The sequence below is a fragment of the Neovison vison genome, chromosome 8 (genome assembly GCF_020171115.1).
Source record: "Neovison vison isolate M4711 chromosome 8, ASM_NN_V1, whole genome shotgun sequence".
In the NCBI taxonomy this organism is placed as follows: domain Eukaryota; kingdom Metazoa; phylum Chordata; class Mammalia; order Carnivora; family Mustelidae; genus Neogale; species Neogale vison.
This window is the reverse complement of record NC_058098.1, coordinates 122,898,182-122,918,784: the sequence shown is the minus strand read 5'-3', so window position 1 is coordinate 122,918,784 and position 20,603 is coordinate 122,898,182. Positions and strand designations below refer to the sequence as shown.

General features: G+C 42.9%; 1 protein-coding gene across 2 annotated transcripts; it reads right to left on the bottom strand.

Moving 5' to 3' along the window:
• Positions 1 to 412: 412 nt before the first annotated feature.
• Positions 413 to 20,360, bottom strand: PPM1G (protein phosphatase, Mg2+/Mn2+ dependent 1G). Of its 2 annotated transcripts, none has more exons than XM_044261877.1 (10): positions 20,111 to 20,360; positions 5,824 to 5,893; positions 5,245 to 5,330; positions 4,789 to 4,921; positions 3,691 to 4,106; positions 2,845 to 2,979; positions 2,270 to 2,504; positions 1,745 to 1,874; positions 1,339 to 1,441; positions 413 to 1,021 (listed from the first exon to the last, which is right to left on the bottom strand). In XM_044261877.1, exons 1-10 carry the CDS (start codon positions 20,228 to 20,230, stop codon positions 815 to 817), a joined length of 1,635 nt encoding a protein of 544 aa, XP_044117812.1. In that variant the 5' UTR covers positions 20,231 to 20,360; the 3' UTR covers positions 413 to 814. The 2 variants fall into 2 exon arrangements, with proteins under 2 accessions (XP_044117812.1, XP_044117813.1); XM_044261878.1 differs by lacking the exon at positions 20,111 to 20,360 and adding an exon at positions 17,574 to 17,645.
• Between the last annotated feature and the right edge of the window lie 243 nt (positions 20,361 to 20,603).

Here is a 20,603-nt window from a genome sequence, read left to right as displayed (position 1 = left end):
AGCGAGCCAATCAGAGATGAAATAGAAACCAGCCGGGTGAGGAACGTAGAAGCCATGGCCCTGCTTTCAGTCTTAGTAGCTGCCCAGCAGGTCCTTATCCTTACCTGAAGGAACTAGTAAACTATTCCTGATTCCGGAGGAGGTTGAGGATGAGCCGTGAGGCTAGGCCAGCCTGCCCCGCAGCTCAGGGAACTGCAATACCTGGGTCCCTTCTGCCCCACACAGGTCTGGCGAGCGAGGCAGGCTCGCACACACATGCGCGCTCACAGACACACAGACGCACGCACGCACAGGCACACAAGTGCGCTGAGGGGCTTGGTAGATACCACCAAAGAGGTCAAATGTGGGGCCAGAGAGTTCTGGGTGGGCCGGGCAGGAGAGCATTATTGAAAAAAGGACACCACTGGCACAATTAGGTTTTGGCCTTTAGTCTGAAAAAGTGTTGATTGAAAGTGTACAACAGAGAGCGGGTGCAAGCGGCTGGGGGCCATGGAGCCGCCAATAAAAAAGAATGTCCTTAAATAAAGTTCACAGAGTAAAAACCAGAACCGCCAGTCTTCCCTCCAACACAACAGAGCACAGGCACAGAACCGGTGATGAGCCCCAAGGAGCAAGGAGGAGGCTGGGGAAGACAGCAGAGGCTCCCAGGCTGCTGTGTGGAGGGAGAGCCCTCTTTGGAATGGGCTGAGTAAAGCCACCCAGCTCCCCTGCACACCTCATAACCACTGCTAAGGCTAAAGGAAAAAGACAAAACTCAGTCTCAGGTCCAGAGGGCTCAAAAAACAGTCTAGGTGGGCAGGGGTCTGGATAACCATTAGTCCCGCTTGGCCTTCTTCTTATTGTCACTGTTGCCATTTTCTTCAGCCCCCTCAGAAGAGAGCACTTCCTCCAGTTTCCGCTTGCCACTCTCTGGCTGAAGCTCTGCTGTGTTTCGGGGCTTGAAGCAAATAATGATGCAGGTCATGTTGTCACACCCTGTACCGTCTCCAGAAGTGTCTGGTGCCAGGCACTGATCCAGCAGCTACAAAAGGGACAATGCAGATAGCTCAGCTTCAGGATTTGAACACCTTCCTAGGAACCTAAACTCCCAGAAGAGGGATGACTCTGCTGAGACGGTGGCAGGAGGAGGAGAAGAGACAACAGACGTCACAAAACAGGCCACCTACTAGTGCATAAGGCATGAGGATAAGTCAGGGAAATGAAGGAAAATGGAACTTTCTAGACCAGCATCTGTCAGTAGTTAATGATAACTTCCCAGCTCTGGTCTTAGCTCAGGTCACAAGACAAAACCTTGGCTATGCAAGCCAGATGCCCTTTCTCCTCTGCCCAGGCACTCACCTCTTCCACTATGGAGGACAATAACCGAAGCTCCCCATTTTCATCACGCTGGCTGATTTTTGATTGAATAAAGTCTATAACTTCCTGGCTGCTCATCACATTCCTGGGGTCAAAAACAATATACTCTTCTTTAGTCCCACTAAGGCAAAAGAAAGGAATGTAGACAGAGGTGATAGCCCCCAGGACCAATGTAAATACCTACAGAGGACAGTCCTTTGCTCTGCCTTAGTCTTGGGGGTTTTGACACCAAGATGTCTGCCTGCCTAGGCTCTAATGCTAAGGCTGTTTGAGAAAAGTGCTGAATCCAGCTGTTAGAGGGATAAAAAAGCCAAACCAGCTCAGAGCCCTACAAGAAAAGTAATGCTGCATAAATAAGGGAATTTTAGGTCATTCTACTGGTGCTCACCATATGCCATCACAGGCAATGACCATGAATTCGTGATCGTCAGTGAGAGTCAAGACCTTGATGTCAGGAAGGGCTGATATCATCTGTTCCTCGGGTGGCAAGTTCTTATTTCTCTTGTAGAAGTGGTCTCCTGAGGTAAAGGAATGGTTGGTTGATGAGCAGTTTAAGCACTCCCCAAAGACTTGTGCTCAAGGCTGGTCAAGCCTTGCCATTCATTTCCCTTCTTTACAAAGTTTCATAATCCAAGTAAATGGAAAACTGAGCTCCAGTTTTTCTAGTTTCAGCCCTATCTTCAGTTTGCTATATCTTAGGTAGGTCACTAACCTGTTTGGTTTTTTTTTTTAAATCATCCAAAAATGACAGCTACCATATCTATCTCATGGAGACATTTTACAGACAAGGGTCATAGATACCAAAAGACTTGGAAAAAGGTACAAGGGCCTATTAAGATTAAAGTTTGCTACCAGGGAGTCTGGAAAGAGAATAAGACCCCCGAAGTCTTCCCCACATTTTCCTGGCCCTTACCAATGGCTCTGGAGAGGTTGAGGCCCCCGTTGACTCGCCCATCCATGGTGACCTTGCCACCAGCATTCTTGATGCGTGCTAGCTCCACTTCATCCTCCGGTTTGTGGTCATAGGACATGTCCAAAGCTTTGCCAGCCTCGGACACCACACAACGAGAGTCTCCTGCATTGGCTACAATCAACTGCTTCCCTCGTATCAGAGCCACCACCGCTGTGGTACCGCTGTCAGAGCCAGGCTTAAGAGGAAGAAAGGGAGCATCAGGGGAGCTTCTGGACACAAACTCCTCATTGGTGCGCCCCTGATCATTTGCTTATGCTCTCTCCTCTCACTGGGACCACCAAGAGAGCGCTAACAAACAGGAGAGGGATGGATTTAGTCTTTCCAAAGACTAGAGCATGCTTTCTACTCTGAGCTAACTGTTCCCTAAAGACCTAGTTCCCCTTATAGCATAAATGCCCCCATACCAGGACTTCAGTACTAAGGCAGCAAGGAGATTCCCTGTCCTGAAATCACTATCAGGGAATCACATCTGCCTCTTGGCTTTTACAGACTTGGTGCTCCCCTTCCCTACACACCTCCTCCTTGCCTTCCATGCCTGGCACCATCATCTCCTCTTCTTCCTCGTCTTCTTCAGCCTCCTCAGTGTCATCCTCATCTTCTTCATTCTCTGCCTCTTCGCTGCTGTAGCCATCCTCTTCCTCACTGCATTCCTGCCAGAGGGATGATCCCAGGCTGCTGAGACTGAGATGACCCCCTGCCCCCCTCCCCCCAACTCATACTCAGAACCAAGAGGCTCTGATTGAACAAAGATTCTGAAAGCACTGGAAGATACAACTGTATGATCATGATAGAAAAATTTAGGGGAGGGGAGAGAGCTAGATGGGTAGAACTAATGTCCTGAGCTGGGTTCAACACTCATGAGTAGGAAGTCCTACGAAAGGCCAGGGCTCTCAGCCAGAAGCACTTTCCAGGCAACACAGCCAGAAAATAAGTGGCCCAGAGAAGGAAATACCCAAATACCCAAAGTTAACCACCACCACCTTCTTGTTTTCTCTCTGAGACAGACTCTGAAAGGCTAGAACTAGATCTATTTGTTATAGTACCAACAAAGGAAGAGGTCTGAAGGCTGACAGTTCCTATGTTGGTGGAGATAATGAATTCAAGAAACCCTTCGAATGTAGTAAGTCTTGGAGGCTGATCTAAAAATAGGAGAAGGTGGGGTATCTGGCTGGCTTAGTTGAGACAGCATGCAACTCTTGATCTTGGGAGTTGTGAGTACAAGCCCCAAGTTGGATGTAGAAATTACTTAAAAAATTAGAAGTTAAAAAAAATAGAGAAGGAAAAGAGGCAACAGATATGCATGGTAACCAAACAGGCCCTCTCTGCAGATTCAGCATCTGTGTGCTCCCACAGGCCCTTACCTCACTGTCTTCCTCTTCCTCCTCTGCCTCATCTGACTCATCCTCACTGTCCTCAAAGAACTTGGACTTAGCAACTCGAGGCAGCTTGTCAGAGGCTGAAGAGCAGGAAGGCCCAGCCTCACCAGTGGGAGTGCCAGGCTCGCCACCTTGGCCTGCCTCAGTCCCACATTCTGAGTTGGAGGAAAGGCCGGTGTGAGCCTTGGCTGTGGGGCCATTCTCCTCTGAAGAAGTTTCCCTAGATGGGTCCTCAGGTCCTGCCTCCCCGTTGAGGCCCTGGGACCCTGGCTCCTCGCCTGTCCCAGCTCCAGGTCTGCTGTGGGGAGCACCCTTGTGACAGTTCTGCCCGTAGCGTGTCAGTAGCTCTTCAATAGTCATGGTGGCCTCTTCATGAAGCAGCGCAGCCTCCTCATTGTCCACTGCAGAGAAGAGGCTGAATCAGCACGCCCACCCCAGACTCCTCATGGATCAGCCCCCCTTCCCACTTCCACAACCCTTGCAGGCTGAGTTTCAACTTCCCCACCACCGCCCACTCAAGGATCCTATCAAGTTTCCTATCAAGTCTCACACCCCCTTGCTTCCTTCTCAAGTAGTATCTGCCTGCATAGACTTCCTTTGGTCGTTGTCTCTCACCCTATTCTTAGTCAAAGGAATACTAGTTACTGTAGTACTAGTTACTGTATTCTCATTTTTGATTGATAAGTTGGAAACCTCATTATGGCTGAGGACCCAAGAAGCCCACAACGCTAGTTTTAGGCCTACAGCCCAGGCTTAGTGACTGGTGCTGAGGCTAATGATAGTTCCAAGTCTTAAAAAAAGGGTCACATAAACATTAACAGGAACCAGAGAGACCCCGTCACAAAGGCAAAAGATAATGTACATAAAAATCCTTACAATTATGGACACTAGGTACAAAGGTTAATTCTTCTCCTTCCATAACCTCATGGAGTATAGAACATAGAACATAGGGTTCTTTAATGTGAGGACTCCCCAAGTCCCTAAGAAGTCATCCTCTCTTAGAATTGACACATAAATAATACATATTAAAGAAGAGTTCTTTAAAATGTTGATTTCCTCTCAAACAAGGGTTGCCAAACTCACCATCATCTTCATCAGCTACTTTTTCTTTTTCATCCTCATCCTCAGTGGGTCGCCCTGCAATCTGTGCCAGCTCCTTAATGACTTCCTCAGTGGTTAGTTTGGCATCAATAGCCAAGAAGGCATCTTCTAATGCCTGTATATAAGTCAAATAGTATGAGGCAAGTGTAGAAAAAAGTACAGTGGGTACAACATGAATTGCCTATATACAGCCTGGGTACAAAGATGGCATGCCAATTACAGCGTGATCTACCATACAAGGAGACACTGACCTATCAATAAAAAACAGTTCAGAGACCTGAGAATAATGAAGCAGCTCTAGAAAGGTCCAGTGGGAATAGAATTCTTTAAGAAATGCAATAAGCAGCAGCTTACTGACAGTAAGAAAGGAAAAGCCAAGGACGGGAAAACAAGGGCAAGCCTATAGAAGTAGAGAAGGAGCACTACGAAAAGACAGACCTTTTGTAGCTTGCCTTCTTTGTAGGCCTTCTGATCTTTGATGATCTCAGGAAGGTATTTGGCACAGTACAAGGCAACTTCCTCCCCTAGAAGAAAGGTAAGGTCACCCAGAGCACTGCTTCCCACATACAAAGTCATACAGTATTTACATGCCATACTGGAGTGAACCCCAAGGGTTGAGGAAATGACTATCTCATACAACTGAAACCTATCTGAAAGATAACTGTTTAGGAAGTTCTGAGCCAGAAAATGGATTTCACCATCAACTCTTCAGGACTATGTTAATATACCTTTTGTCTTTTCTCATCTATATACTTAGTTCTCAGTGGGAAAAAAAAATAAATTCTAATACAGGAAGAGGCTTTCTGGGTTAAAACAAGGCCTGGTCAGATTATAAACTAATACAATATCCTGTTATGAAAACAGAATGGCAGAACAGAGAAAAACAGCACTGGGAAGGAAATGGTATCTGAGGACCAGAACCTTGGAAGGGAAAAGAACTACTGAGGACCTGTTCTTGCCCCCAAAAGTCTGGAACTGGTGTTCAAGAATGTCACCAATATGATCTGCTAAAGTTACCTCCATGTCCATCATAGACAGAAAACATGGCTGTCTCACTGTCCAACTCAGGAATACAGTTGTGAGCATCCTAGGAAAAAGAGAGCATAATTAGTATTTCTCAAGGTCAAAGGATGTTCTTCCTTGTACACCTCAGGTCGTAAGGATCGCCTTCACGCCTTAATCTCACTAACCCTTCCCTAGTTGACCTACGTGGCCTAGAAATAAGAAAGGAAAATGGGATGATAAAATAAGAAAAGAAGTACAGGGAAAGGAGAAAGGAAAAGGGCCAAGGGAGGGAAGGAGGGGAGGAAAGGAAGCAGAGAAGGTAGAAGGGACAGAGATGAATCAGGTCACTACCTCTGCAGTCTAGCAGCCTCGGCCTAGGAGATCTCAGTCCAGATGGCAGAATGTTTGGCTGTTCGAACTCTAGACCTGACCTTTTGGATTTGTGGCAACTATGGGAAGAACCAGAATAAAGGATCTTTAAAGTCACTTCTAGACCCATTCTATGAATCAGAGAACTTCAAGGAAGAAAATGTTAGGGAAGATAGCAAAAAGAGACCTGAGGGCATTACCAACCTGACAAGTTGCTAGGAGAAACCTAAAATGCCTAAGTGAAAGCACTAAAATTTGTAGAACTATATACACATACACTTACACCACCACTTCCCCAAAGCACCATCTAAACAAATCATTCTCTTCTCTCAAAGCTTAACTCAGTAAGTTAGTTACCTTCAGGATAGGCAGAGGATAGATTTACAAAAGAATCCTCCCAACAAATAATGTTATTAAGCTACATTGTGTTTAGTACTCTTTAACTGGAATTTACAATGCCTCATGTAATTAGCCTTCCCACCTCCTACCCCCAGCTGGAAATAAGATATCATTCATCACTGATGGCATTAGCACACCTGAAGAGAAGTCTGCAAAGGTCCTGCTGCAGCAACATCAGGGTTGGAAGGCTGGGCTTGATCAAATTCTTCTAATAAAAAAACTCCATCACCCCAGGCAAACCTCCAGGCTAGGCCCTAAGATGTTGAACCTAGGCGAGAATGTGCTGTAGCTTACTCTGCCCCATCTTGGAACACAACCCCACCTCCCTTTCAGGTACTTTCTACAAACAAAAAAAATATAATCAGCTATTTACTCTGATTGATGATCCTTGTGTACGTTAATGGTTCTTCTCCTCTTTGAGGCATTTAAACTTTCCTAGCTGTATCAATACTTAGGAAATCAGCGCAATGGTTCTTCTGTTGTCCCTGCACTAAGACTAAGCTTTCATTACACAAATCTAGAAAATAAAGGCTATTTTAAGGTAGTAAATGAGAGAATGCAAAAATAACTATTTTGTATTTCCCACTGATTGATTCTAGGAGAAAGTGTCGCAGAATCTAATGGGCTGCCACAGAGGGCCCTCAAGGGCCTATCTAATAAAGTTGTGAACAATCGCCTCTGAGCCCCATCCCCAGGACATGGAGAGCACCATAGACCAAAAAGGTCTTCTCCCTCTTCCAATCACTCCCCCACCAGCCACACTGGCCTCCCTTCCTGCTGAGCCAGGGTTACTGGACCTACCTCTCCTCTCAGCACCTTTTGGCCTGCCTTTATGACCATCTATTGCTTCAGCATCCTCTAACAGTGGTTCTCAGACTTTATGTGCCTAAGAATTTATTTGTTATTCCTTCACCAAATATTTGAGTACCCATTATGTTCCAGGATCACTTCTGAGTGTTTGGGATATATCAGTGAATAAAATGAAGACCTGCACTTCATAAAGAAAGTTACATTCTCACGAAGAATATATACAATAAACACAACAAATAGTTAAATCCTATAGCATGATGCTGTAACTCCTACAGAAACATGATAGTGCTATGGAATAAAGGAAAGGCAGAACAGAGGACTGAGTTGGGATTACAGAAAAGGGGCAGGGGAACTGAATTGGCATGGGACACTGTGCGGTACACGCTTGCTAAAGCCATAAGCAACTGTACCTCAGCAGTCACTACCTAAGTCATGATCAGCAAAACAGTGTGTCATATTTTTTTTTTTAAAGATTTAATTAATTTGAGAGAGAGAGAATGAGAGTGAGAGAGCATGACAGGTCAGCGGGAGAGGCAGACTCCCTGCTGAGCAGCGAGCCCGATGTGGGACTTGATCCTGGGACCCCACGACCATGACCTGAGCCGAAGGCAGTCGCCCAACCCACTGAGCCACCCAGGCGCCCAACAGTGTGTCATATTAATGTTGACTTTAATTCTGTCGATTTTGTAGTGTGGTTTGTTGGCATGGAATTTATGCCCAGTTCTATGTTTGTACTCATTTAAGTAAAATTAAATTAAAATTGTTTTAGTGAATTCTGGAGTTCCACAAGTATTGCTTTCATTTAAAAAAAAAAAAAATCCATGGAAGAGCTCCAAGATATTTTGTTAAATAAGGAAAGCAAAGTGCAGAAGGAAAGCAAAGTACAGAATAACATATTTATTTAGTAAGCTGCTTTTGTGTAAGAAGAGGGAGCACAGGAATAGATATTTGTCTTTACATACTGCAATACTACATGGATACACAGAAAACTAAAGAAAAACAGTTAACCGTGGTGGGAACCAGAGGGTGCAGACAGATAGGAGCGAGATGAGCCATAGGAATGTTCAGTTTCTTCAAAAGTAAATTAAATATTTTTAAAAGACTCAATGTATGGGCGCCTGGGTGGCTCAGTGGGTTAAGCCGCTGTCTTCGGCTCAGGTCATGATCTCAGGGTCCTGGGATCGAGTCCCACATCGGGCTCTCTGCTCAGCAGGGAGCCTGCTTCCTCCTCTCTCTCTCTGCCTGCCTCTCTGCCTACTTGTAATCTCTCTCTGTCAAATAAATAAATAAAATCTTAAAAAAAAAAAAAAAAAGACTCAATGTATCACCAGAATTTGAGAAACTGGTCCAACTAATTCCACTTTTTGTAGGGGAGGGAAAAGCAGTCTACTTGTCCACTCCTTCCTAATGGAACAGGACAATCATTCTCTGTCCTGCAGTACCACTCTAAATCAGAACTGTACTGTCTCTTTTGAACCCAAACCTCTATTCAAATCATCTTTTTTGACTTCCTCATCTGTTTCTCACAAAAGCATGTGATGTGAAGCAGATCTACCTTCATATGAACTTTTGAAAAAACAGAAAAATGATTAAAAACAAGGAAATATCCTTTTGTGCAAATTAGAATAATGAAGATTAATAATAACCAAGGGTAGTAAGAGTGAAGTAAAAACACATCCTCATATCCTGACCAACAAGAATATAAATTAGTACAGCCTGCCTGGAACACAATTTGGTAATATATCAAAATTTCAAATGCACATGCCCTTTGATTTAGTAACTGAACTTCCAAATTTATTTTATGGAAGTAATAAGAAAAGGGTACAAGGATACATATAAGAATGGTCACTATAGGGGCACCTGGGTGGCTCAGTGGGTTAAAGCCTCTGCCTTCAGCTTAGGTCATGATCCCAGAGTCCTGGGATCGAGCCCCACATCGGGCTCTCTGCTCTGCAGGGAGCCTGCTTCCTCCTCTCTCTCTGCCTGCCTCTCTGCCTACTTGTGATCTCTGTCTGTCAAATAAATAAATAAAATCTTAAAAAAAAAAAAATGATCACCATAGTGGTGCCTGGGTGGCTCAGTCAGTTAGGTGTCTGCCTTCAGCTCAGGTCATGACTGGAATCAAGCCCAACATTGGGCTCCCTGCTCAGTAGGAAGCCTGCTTTCTCCCTCTCCCACTCGCCCTGCTTGTGTTCCCTCTCTCGCTGTCTCTCCCTCTCTCTGTTTCAAATAAATAAATAAAATCTTTAAAAAAAAATCACTATAGCATTATTTATAATAAAGAACAATTATGAACATCCTAATTTCCATGAAGAAATTAAATTACAAGGGGTACATCCCTCCAACAGAACGCAGCTATTAAAAATGAGTATGTAGGGGATGCCTGGGTGGCTCAGTTGGTTAAATAAGTCTGCCTTCAACTCAGGTCATGATCTCAGGGTCTTGGGATCAAGGCTCCCTGCTCTATGGGGAATTTCTCTCTCTCCCTCTGCCACTCCACCTGCTCATGCTCCCCTCACCTGTCCTGCCTCTCTCAAATAAATAAAATCTTTAAAAAAATAAAAAATATTTTAAAAATGAAATGAATGTGTTCGTTTGGAAACAGGTTCACAATACATTAAGTGATAAAAGGAGAAAAAAATAAAAGCACCCATATATATTTCCTAGAAGTCTGGGTAGAGAATAAGAATTGCGTAATAATTTTTGTCTATTTTTTTTTACTTTATAACTTTATGTACAATATGCCATATTGTTCTGGTTTGAATGATAATGATGACAAAATGAACCTATGAACTGCCCTCAAGTGGCCATGCTATGATATACTGCAGGATTTCTGGCCAGCTATCTCTTGGTGTGCCTCCATTTTCTCTCCTATAATATGGAACAGGAATAGCTACCATATTTACCCTTATCACCACAGAAGTATTGTGATGCAATAATTGCAAAATACGTAAAACTCCTTGTAAGTTGGAATTCAGCAAATGTCTATTCTGTTCTGGTATCAGCATCTACCTCACATTTTTCTTCCCTATTCTTATTCTCAAAGAGGAATGCCTATTATAAAGATTCATCTTATATCTTGAGGTCTCAGTTCCTAGAACTACTTCACACTACCTTTTCTTTCACTTCTGGTAAGGCCCTCATCTATTTTATCATTTGGAACTGTTCTACCCTTTCTAAGCACTTTAGTTTCCCCCTTTGCATCTCTGTTCAGAGCCTACCTACCTTTACCCTTGCTTTTCTTTCTCTCTTGACCTTTCTGAGCCAGAGCCAAGTATTTCAACACTGTCTCTTAGCAATCTAGAAAAACTCATCCAACCTCGTATAACCCGACCAACTGCTTTCTTTGCCCCTGAATCAGAGCCACTAAGTACTGCTAGTTATAAAATGTCATGAACCCATGTTGATTGTGCACCCTAATCCCATTCAGCATTTTTTTCACGTGTTCTGCATTGGTGCTTAAATATATTCACCACAGTCAGTCACAGACCTTTCCCACATTGTTCAAGTTCTCAATGCTCTTCTTTCACTCTTAGCAGATGAGCTAACCTCTTACTTTACTTAGATCAAGGTCATATTTCAAGAACTACCTCATCGTCTCTATTCTACCTCAAAATTTCTCTACCGGTTTACCCAACCTCTCCTTCACTTCTGCCTCCAAAGCATTGTTTCTCCTCTTTTCTTCTTTTTATTCAACAAAACCTGTATTAGACCATTTATTGGAAACTGGTTAAAATCATCTCCTCTTTTTTTAGATTTACTTTCCTCTTAAACTTCTAATCTCAAAATCTTTTCCTTCGAGATTTTACTTCACAGAGCAGGCAATAACTGTAATAGCAACTCAAATAGCCATTTGGCAGGCTTCATTTTTTCCCAAATACTGTACATAATTAAATAGTGAAAACCATGTCAGCTTTCTTGAAAGTTCTCTTGGGCTCTGTGAAGTTCCAGTTGCCTGTTTCTACAGGATGTCCCTTCATTTCAAACTTAACATATGTAAATAGAAACTCAGCAGTCTTCGAAAAAATCAGAACTTCCCCTGTAGGTCTTATTTCTAATCTTGCAATCTTAACTTTCCCAGGCAACACTTAATATCAGTTCACCTTTACTTTCTGGCTCTCTTCTACCATCCAATCACCAAGTCCTACTAACTTTTCCCTTATAACTTTGTTCCTGGATTACTTTACTCTTACTAGCATTTTATCTCCTTCCTGTTTCTACTCTCTGCCCCTGTAATCCAGCCTACATACATTCAGATGCCAGATTATCCTTCCCAATATAACACTTTATTGCTAAAAACTTCAATGAATTCTACTGGATATAAGATTAATTCCACACAACTTACAGGCAATTTAAAGCACTCAATCATTTTTCCTACCCATCTCTATAAACTAATCTCTTAATTTTCATACCATTCCCCAAAAGAAACTACTCCACTCAACACTGACCATGTCACCCCAGCAAAGTAGAAAGCAAGCCTCAAGAGTCCTTCCTCATACCCTCCCTCCAATATCCTTCTCATTCTCATTCTTCTCCTTCCTCTTTCCTCCTCTCCTTTTGTCCCCATTTATACTCTCTCCTTAAGGTCCAGTTAGTCTCACCATCTCCAAGAATTCTTTCTCAGTGTGCCTGGGTGGCTCAGTGGGTTAAAGCCTCTGCCTTCAGCTCAAGTCAGGATCTCAGCGTCCTGGGATGGAGCCCCGCATCAGGCTCTCTCAGCAGGGAGCCTGCTTCCCCTTCTCTCTGCCTGCCTCTCTGCCTACTTGTGATCTCTGTCAAATAAATAAATAAAATCTTAAAAAAAAAAAAAAAAAAAGGAGTTCTTTCTCAATCACACCAAAACTCTATGATCATTCCTCTCTCCAAACTCTTTTAATATTTACTGTCTCTATCAATAATATGGTTACTCAGCATATACTGTCTTGTATTGCTATCCAGCATTCCATGAGGGAAAAAGAGTCTTAGGTCCAAAACTATATCGTAAACCAAAAAAAACTTCTTTACAGCTTTGGGGCCTAAAACTATGTTCTGCAATATAGTAGGACTCCATGTTTGTTTATGATGGTGAGTTTCCAGCTGCCTCAGGACAAATACCTTACAGATGCCTCCTCTCTCATTTCCTATCCTAAACCTAGACATGTATCGTAACACACTAACAGCTGATAGTCTGCAGGAGATGACTCAGAACACATAGGTCACCCGAGTCAGGGACCTTAGGCCTTGCCTTACTTAAAATCACGTATCATACAGAACCTTCAGATCTTCTAGGCAACCAATGGATCTATATTAATAAAATCCTGGTTATCCTGCCTGATGTCAATCTCCTAAGATTATAAATACATCCACAAATGTTCCTGTGTTACTGGATGATCAACCATTTACATTTATATACATAAACTTATCTAAATCTTTATAAACCAAGACAAAAAGTTTGAAGGTGGCTGGGAAGGAACTACATTTTTTATTTTAAAAAGTCATGTATTAGGGGTGCCTGGGTGGCTCAGTGGATTAAGCCGCTGCCTTCAGCTCAGGTCAAGATCTCAGTGTCCTGGGATCGAGCCCCGCATCGGGCTCTTTGCTTGGCCTGCTTCTCTCTCTCTCTCTGCCTGTCTCTCCGCCTGCTTGTGATCTCTCTCTCTGTCAAATAAATAAATAAAATCTTTAAAAAAAATAAAAATAAAAATAAAAAGTCATGTATTACTATCTGACTTTTAAAATTACATGCATGTATTACCTCAATGCTATAGAATATTTTGTGTCTCCCAATATTCATATGTTGAAATGTAATCCCCAACATGACACTATTTGGAGGTGGGTGTTTGGGAAGTAATTAGGTCATGAGTGAGATTGTGCCCTTATAAAAGCGACTTCAAATAGCTCCCTTGTCTTGAAAATAGAACTAGAAGGCAGACATCTATGAACCAGAAAGTGGGCCCTCAGCAGACACCTCAGTCTCGGACTTAGCAGCAGGGTCTTGAAGATATATTTTTATACCCGTGTTCACAGCAACTTTATCCACAATACACAAAAGGAAGAAACAACCTAAGAGTCCATTAATGGGTAAATATGAATGGGTAAATAAAATGTGGTATAGTCATACAATGGATACTATTCAGCCTTAAAAAGGAAGGAAATTCTGACACATGCTATAACATGGATGAACCTTGAGAATACTATGCTAAGTGAAAGAAGCCAGTCACAAAATGACAAATGTGTCTTTCTAGGAGTTACCTTGCGGTAGTCAAATTCATAGAAATAGGAAGTAGAATGGTTGCCGGGGGTAGGGGCAGAAGGCAGGCAGAATGGAGAGCTGTTTAACTGGTATAGGGTTTCAATTTTGCAAGATGAAAATAGTTCTGGCAATTGGTCGCCCAACAGTATGAATGCACCGAACTGTACATTTCAAAATGGTGAAGATGGAAGATTTTATGTTATGTGTATTTTACCACAACTTAACATAAAATAAAACATACACACACATACAACCTCCCATAAAGAAAAGACCTGTCTCAGATGGCAAGTTTTACCAATGGTAAGTTTTACCAAGCATTTTTAAGAGAATAATACCAATTCTTCACAAACTCTTCCAATGTATAGAAGAGGAAGCAACACTTCCCAACTGATTCTGAGGCCAATATTATCCTGATACTTAAACCACAGACATCACAAGAAAACTACAGACTTAGTATTGTTAAAGATAGCAACACTCAACTAGATCTACAGATTCAGCACAATCCCTATCAAAATTCTAAGTGCCTTTTGCACAGAAATTGACAAGCTGATCCTAAATTCATATGGAAATGCAAGGGACACAGAAAAGGAGAAATAAGAAAAAGAACAAAGCTGGAAAACTCACACTTCCTAATTTCAAAACTTACCACAAAGCTAATGGTAACCAAGACAGTGTGGTACTGGCAGAGCCATAAGTACACAGATCAATGGGAATGGAAGGAGTCCAAAAATAAACCCTTATTATATACTCTGGTTTCTCTTCAGATCGTATAGTCAAATGATCTTAACAATGATGCCAAGATAATTTGGGGGGGGGGATAGGCTTTTTAGCAAATGGTTTTGGGACAAGTAGATATCCACGTGTGAAAGTATGAAATTGGATCTCTTTCTTACACCATTCACAAAAATTAACCCACAATGGCTATGAGAGCTAAAATTATAAAACTCTTAATAGAGAAACTGGACTTCAACAAAATTCAAAATCTTTGTGCTTCAAAGGACAAGAAAGCAAAAAGGCACCCCACAGAATAGGTGAAAATATTTGTAAATCATATCTGATAAAGGACTTTTATCCAAAATATATAAAGAACCCTTACATCTCAATAAAAAGACAAAAAAAAAGCGGGGGGGGGGGGGGACGACAACCCAATACAAACAGACAAAAGATCCAAACAGACATTTCTTCAAAGATCTCTAAGTGGCAATTAACACAAGAAAAGATGGTGAAACATAAGCTACCAGGGAAATACAATCAAAACCACAGTGAGGGGATGCCTGGGTGGCTCAGTTGGTTAAGCTGCTGCCTTTAGCTCGGGTCATCATCCTTCATGATCCCAGAGTCCTAGAGTCCTAGGATCAAGTCCCACATCAGGCTCCCTGCTGAGCAAGGAGACTGCTTCTCTCTCAGCCTTTGCCAGCCACTCTGCCTGCTTATGCTTTCTCTCGCTCTCTGACAAATAAAAAAATAAAATTTAAAACAAAAAACAAAAAAACCCACAGTGAGCTACCATTTCACACCCACTAATATGGCTATAATAAAAAGGGGAGGCTGTACTGAAACTGACACCCTCATATATTGCTGGTAAGAATCAAAATGGTGAGACCACTATGGAAAACAGTTAGGTTGCTCCTCAAAATGTTAAACATGGAGTTACTATATGACCCAGCAATTCCACTCCTACAACATATTCAAGAGAATTAAAAACTTATTTCCACATAAAAATTTATGAATGTATGTTCTTAGCATCATTATTCATCATGGCCAAAATGTGGAAATCTAAATATCCATTAACTGATGAATGGATAAACAAAATAGCCATAAAATGGAATACTATGGGCGCCTGGGTGGCTCAGTGGGTTAAAGCCTCTCTGCCTTTGGCTCGGGTCGTGGTCTCAGGGTCCTGAGATCCAGCCCCACATCGGGCTCTCTGCTTGGCGGGGAGCCTGCTTCCCCCACCCTCTCTGTCTGCCTCTCTGACTACTTGTGATTTCTGTTTGTCAAATAAATAAATAAAATCTTTTTTTTAAAAAAATGGAATACTATTCAGCCATCTAAAAGAATTCATGGTGACTCTTAGAAATACTGTTTAGAGGGGCGCCTGGGTGGCTCAGTTAGTTAAGCCCTGCTTTCAGCATATGTCATGATTTCGGGGTCCTGGGATCGAAACCAACGTCGGGGGGGTCCCTGCTCAGCAGGGAATCTGCTTCTCCTCCTCTCCTCCTTCCCTGTCATGCTCTCTCTCAAACAAATAAAATCTTAAAAAAAAAAAAAAGAAAGAGAAAAATATTGTTTAGTGAAAGAAGGCAGACATAAAAGGTGACATTTTTATAATTCCATTTTTATAAAATGTTAAAGATAGGCAAATCCATACAGATATAATATAAATTGGTGGTTGCAAGGGGTTAGAGGAGGGGAGGTACAGAGTGACTGCTAATGGTTATAGGTTTTCTTCTTCAGTGATAAAACAGTTCTAAAACTGATAGTGGTGATGGCTGTACAACTCTGAGTATTTTAGCCACTGAAAAGTATGCTTTAAATGGATATCGTATATGAACTATATCTCAAAATTGTTTAGTAAGAAATCTGTATATATATTTTTAGGTACTATATGTGATTAAAAGTTGACAGACTCCGTATCTGGACAGGATCTAAAGGGAAACAGAAAACAACTCCTCTGAACTCAGTTCTCAGTTTAAAGCATGTCATTATATATTAGCGATGCTTTAAGAGAAGTTCTAAAGATTTATGCTTTCAGACAGCATAATTTAAAAACAGCTTACAGGGGCGCCTGGGTGGCTCAGTGGGTTAAACCTCTGCCTTCGGTGTCCTGGGATCGAGCCCCACATGAGGCTCTCTGCACAGCAGGGAGCCTGCTTCCCCTCTTTCTCTCTGCCCGCTTCTCTGCCTACTTGTGATCTCTCTCTTTAAAAATAAATAAATAAATAAATTTTTAAAAACCGCTTACTATGGCAAGAACTACTGATCAGATCTGTGAAACTTCTATACTCAAATTCAAAGTACAGTTCCTTACCTTACCTCTCAAAGTACAATTCCAAGATGATACAACCCAATAGAGGGTCAGGATGGGAAGCAGTAGCAACATCTGCTATAGGATTGGGCAATAGAAATAATTTACGTAAAATATTCTTGAAATCTTATGGAATAAGTTCTGATTTTAACTTCCATTTGTGTAAGAACTTATAAAGGAATAGTAAAATAGAAAACAATTTCTCCATATTCATAGATATACATTTCATATCATTTCATACTATCTCTGAATTGTGAATAGGTACTGCATGCTAATCAAATAAAAGAATGCCCTTTTATAGAAGTTGCTTAACTGCATCCTGGACAAAGGAATTCTGATCTGGTTCAGTAAGTAAAAAGTGCTTTAAGACATAGAGATGAGGCATTAATCTGAGGATCGGACAAAAAATGCTCTTCAGCCTTCAGATACCCTCTTTTAAGGGGAACTCCACACAATGCTTGTAGTATATCCCATTTTATATTCTGTTCCGTTAACATAATGACTAAAACTGTCCTGTAGGTCTCTTAAGAATGTTCTGCCTAACATTATCTTCATTCAATTCTAGATGACCCTTTATGACCATTAATAAGCCAGCTTCTTATGGCAGTAAACAGCTAGCCTACTCAAAAGTATACTCTTGGTACTGATACTGCCTTTTAAAGAAGGCAAATATAATTCACAGAATTAAAAAAAAACAAAACAAAAAAAAAAACAAAAAAACTAACTCCCCAAAGAAAGCAGTTTTATCACTTCCAGAGAAACTCATAACCCAAAACTAAAAGTATCCATGTCCCTTTAAGACTACATCAACTAAAACTATTTTCAGACTGGACTTCTCATTAGCCACCAAAAACTCAGAGCCTTTCCATATATATTTCTCAGGCACGCTTCCACAACCTACCTGTTAACCCACAAAATACATACCTCAACCAGCTTGAGGGTCCCTCCAAACCATGGAGAAGGAAGAAGGGAAGGGAACATCAACTGTAGTATTTTGTTTACCCCTCCTCAAAACACCCTGGTTCCACAGCAAGAGGGGCTGGAGAGGCAGAAAGTATAAAATGCCAGCTATTGATAGTTGCCATCCTTGCCTCAAGAGAAGGGGTAAAATAGTACTAAGGCTGAATCTATGCAACAATTAGGGTTTTAGCAACCTCTGTAATGTCTTTTGGCACAAACTTACCTCAAAGGAATCATTAGGACCAAGCAAATAAGGTCAACAGACTTAATAAATAGGTGGGATTGAGTCCTAAGGATTAAGAGGAACAGGTGTGTATACTTTCTTAAAAGGTAAGATTCACTCAAGAGCCTACAAGTCATAGTTATGGTCTTGCCATAGCAAGGAAAGTATGTTATAGTTTGTAGAGAAAGGAAACAAAGCCAGAAGGAAAAGTACTGATGCAGCAGAAAAGGATCCCAGGCAGGACTTCAAGAGGATTTGATTAAAGATAACCATTCAAACAAAGGTAAATTGAGAAAGAGCATAACAGGAAGATTTTAAAACCCAAACTGGTTACCTCTCAGGAGGAAGATTAGGATCTAAGAAATATTCTAACAAGATTTCTACAAACCAAACAGCTGCTGATGGGGGGAAAAAAAAAGTCATTTTCTAATTACCAAAGGAGAAACCAAAAATAAAGGGAAATACCCCGCAGAGAAGCAAACAGAACAGAATCACCAGGCAAACAACTTGGAAAACTAAATATCCAAACAACTCACTAAAGAAAACTAGAAAAAAAAGTACCAAAAAACAAAACAAAACAAACAAAAACCCTAGAAAAACCACAGCAGAGAAGAAACTAGAAAATAAGGAATGAGAAACCTGAAGGATAAGCCTTACTGTGAGATGAGTCACCTCAAATCTTACAATATTAACAGAAAATGCCATAGAAATGAAATCTCCAAACTAGCAACTAACCCAAAGCCCAGCCCTTTATTAAGGTTTTTCTTTTGAAGCTCAATCCAGATATTTCCAACACTCAATTACATTGACCAAGCACCCAGTAAGCTCAATGCTAAGCACCCCACTGAACTATGAATGCTATACTTCAGGTTGACACACTATGATAACAGTGTTCAGCCAACTGTCTCGAACAACTTCATCCCACAGATTCTTTCCACCAAGGCTCAAGTGTCCTAACCTTTCTGGGCCTCCATTTCCCCGCTATAAAATGAGGGAGCCAAACTAGATGAGATGAGCTATAGGATTCCCCTCATTCTTGAAATGCTATACCTAATGACAGAACAGTTTAAAGTCATCGTGGGTATAAAATTTGAATCTGAGAACAAACTATTTAAGTTTATACTGTCATTCCAGAGCTAACCACAGGGAGGAGTGAGGGATTTGAAGAAATTCCCCAGGGAGACAGTAGTATTAGGCTGTTACCTGAAGCCCACCTAGTAAGAAGATCAACCCTTAATCCCAGAAATAATTAAGAGCATTTCCCTGGCCCTTCTGCTTAGATCTCACAACACTCTTCACAAAGACATGTCTTACACACGTCTTTCTCCCTTTTTTCCCTGCATGGTTTCCCCTATTCTCCCTTGTACTTTCACATCCATTTTGCCCAATTCTACTTCTTTCTATCCAGAAATGTTCCCTTTTTCTTTTATCCAGAAGAAGTTTTTTAGAAAAGAAAAAAAAATCAGTTCTTTGTAAGTTATGATGGAATGACTGCAAATCAAGGAAACTATAAACCCCAACAAGCACAGGCAAATGACAATTGCGAATTAAGTCTTAGAAAAATTCCGAGGAAAAAATACCAAGCATAATAAAAAAAGGAGTGATAACGGTAGATCGACACTACTGAAGTTTTCCAAAGGTCGTAAAAGGCCCTGATGAGAATACAAACGACTGACAATTCCCGGAGGTCAGGTCAAGCCTCTGAAATTAACATTCGGTGTCCAGAGCCAAGCAACTAGGTGTTTAAGAATTTGAAACAGGCTGCTCGCCCAGGATTCTTTCACTGTCAAACTCCTCGTCCAAAGAGGCCTCTCACAGCACACATTTAAGGAAGGAAAAAAAAAAAAAAAAAAAAGTAGTCATGCCCGTCTATTCTCCTCATCCTCGCAAAAGTAAATGGATAAACAGTCCCTCTTTTCATCTTCACTCCCACACTACACCTCACACCGTTTATGAGCCTGGAGGGCTGGGCTGGCAGGAGAGGATGGCGCGAAGGCACGGGGAGAGGGCGGTCAGTGGGCGGAAGGTGCCTCTCCCCACATGGCCGAGCTCTCGCCGCCAAACCGGCCACCGACACACGGTTCCCAAGCACCGGTAGTTCCCTCTCGTGCCGGGGCCCACTCTCGCTGCCGCGGGTCAAACTGCCGCCGCAGCTGCAGCTGCAGGCTTCTGATACGGACCCTTCCCGGGGGATGACCCCATCCCCCCCCACCCCGCTCCCTTTCACTGTCAGGTTCCCGCCCTGCAGCGGCCCGCCTCTGGGCCTCTCCCGCCTCACCTCCATGGAGACGCGCCAGCCCTGCATGGCGGAGAAGCCGTAGGGCAGCGGCAGGCGCGAGGCGCCGACCCCGTCCCCGGAGCACTTCACCGTGTTGGGCTGGGAGAGGTAGGCACCCATGGCGGCGGCTGGCCGGCGGCCTCAGGGGCAGGCGACCGGGGCGCGACCCGTGCCGGAGCCGGAGCCCCGGGGGCGCGCGCGTGGCAGGAGCGGGCCCGGCTGCACGGCCGACACAAGGTGCCGGTGAAAGGCGCGAGGCCAGCGAGGAGGCGGTAACGGGACGGGAGCAGAGAGGGAGCGGAAGCGGAAACGGCGCCGCTCCAGACCCCGCCCGGCCGGCGCGGCGCGGCACGGCGCGGCGCTGCGGGTAGTCATTTCCTTAGCAACTCGCCCCGCCCGCGGGGACAACGGCCCGCCCAACCGCCGCTCCCGCGAGACTGGCGCGGTCACGCCCACCAACGGCCGCGGCTCTCCTCCCGCGGCCTGGCGAGTG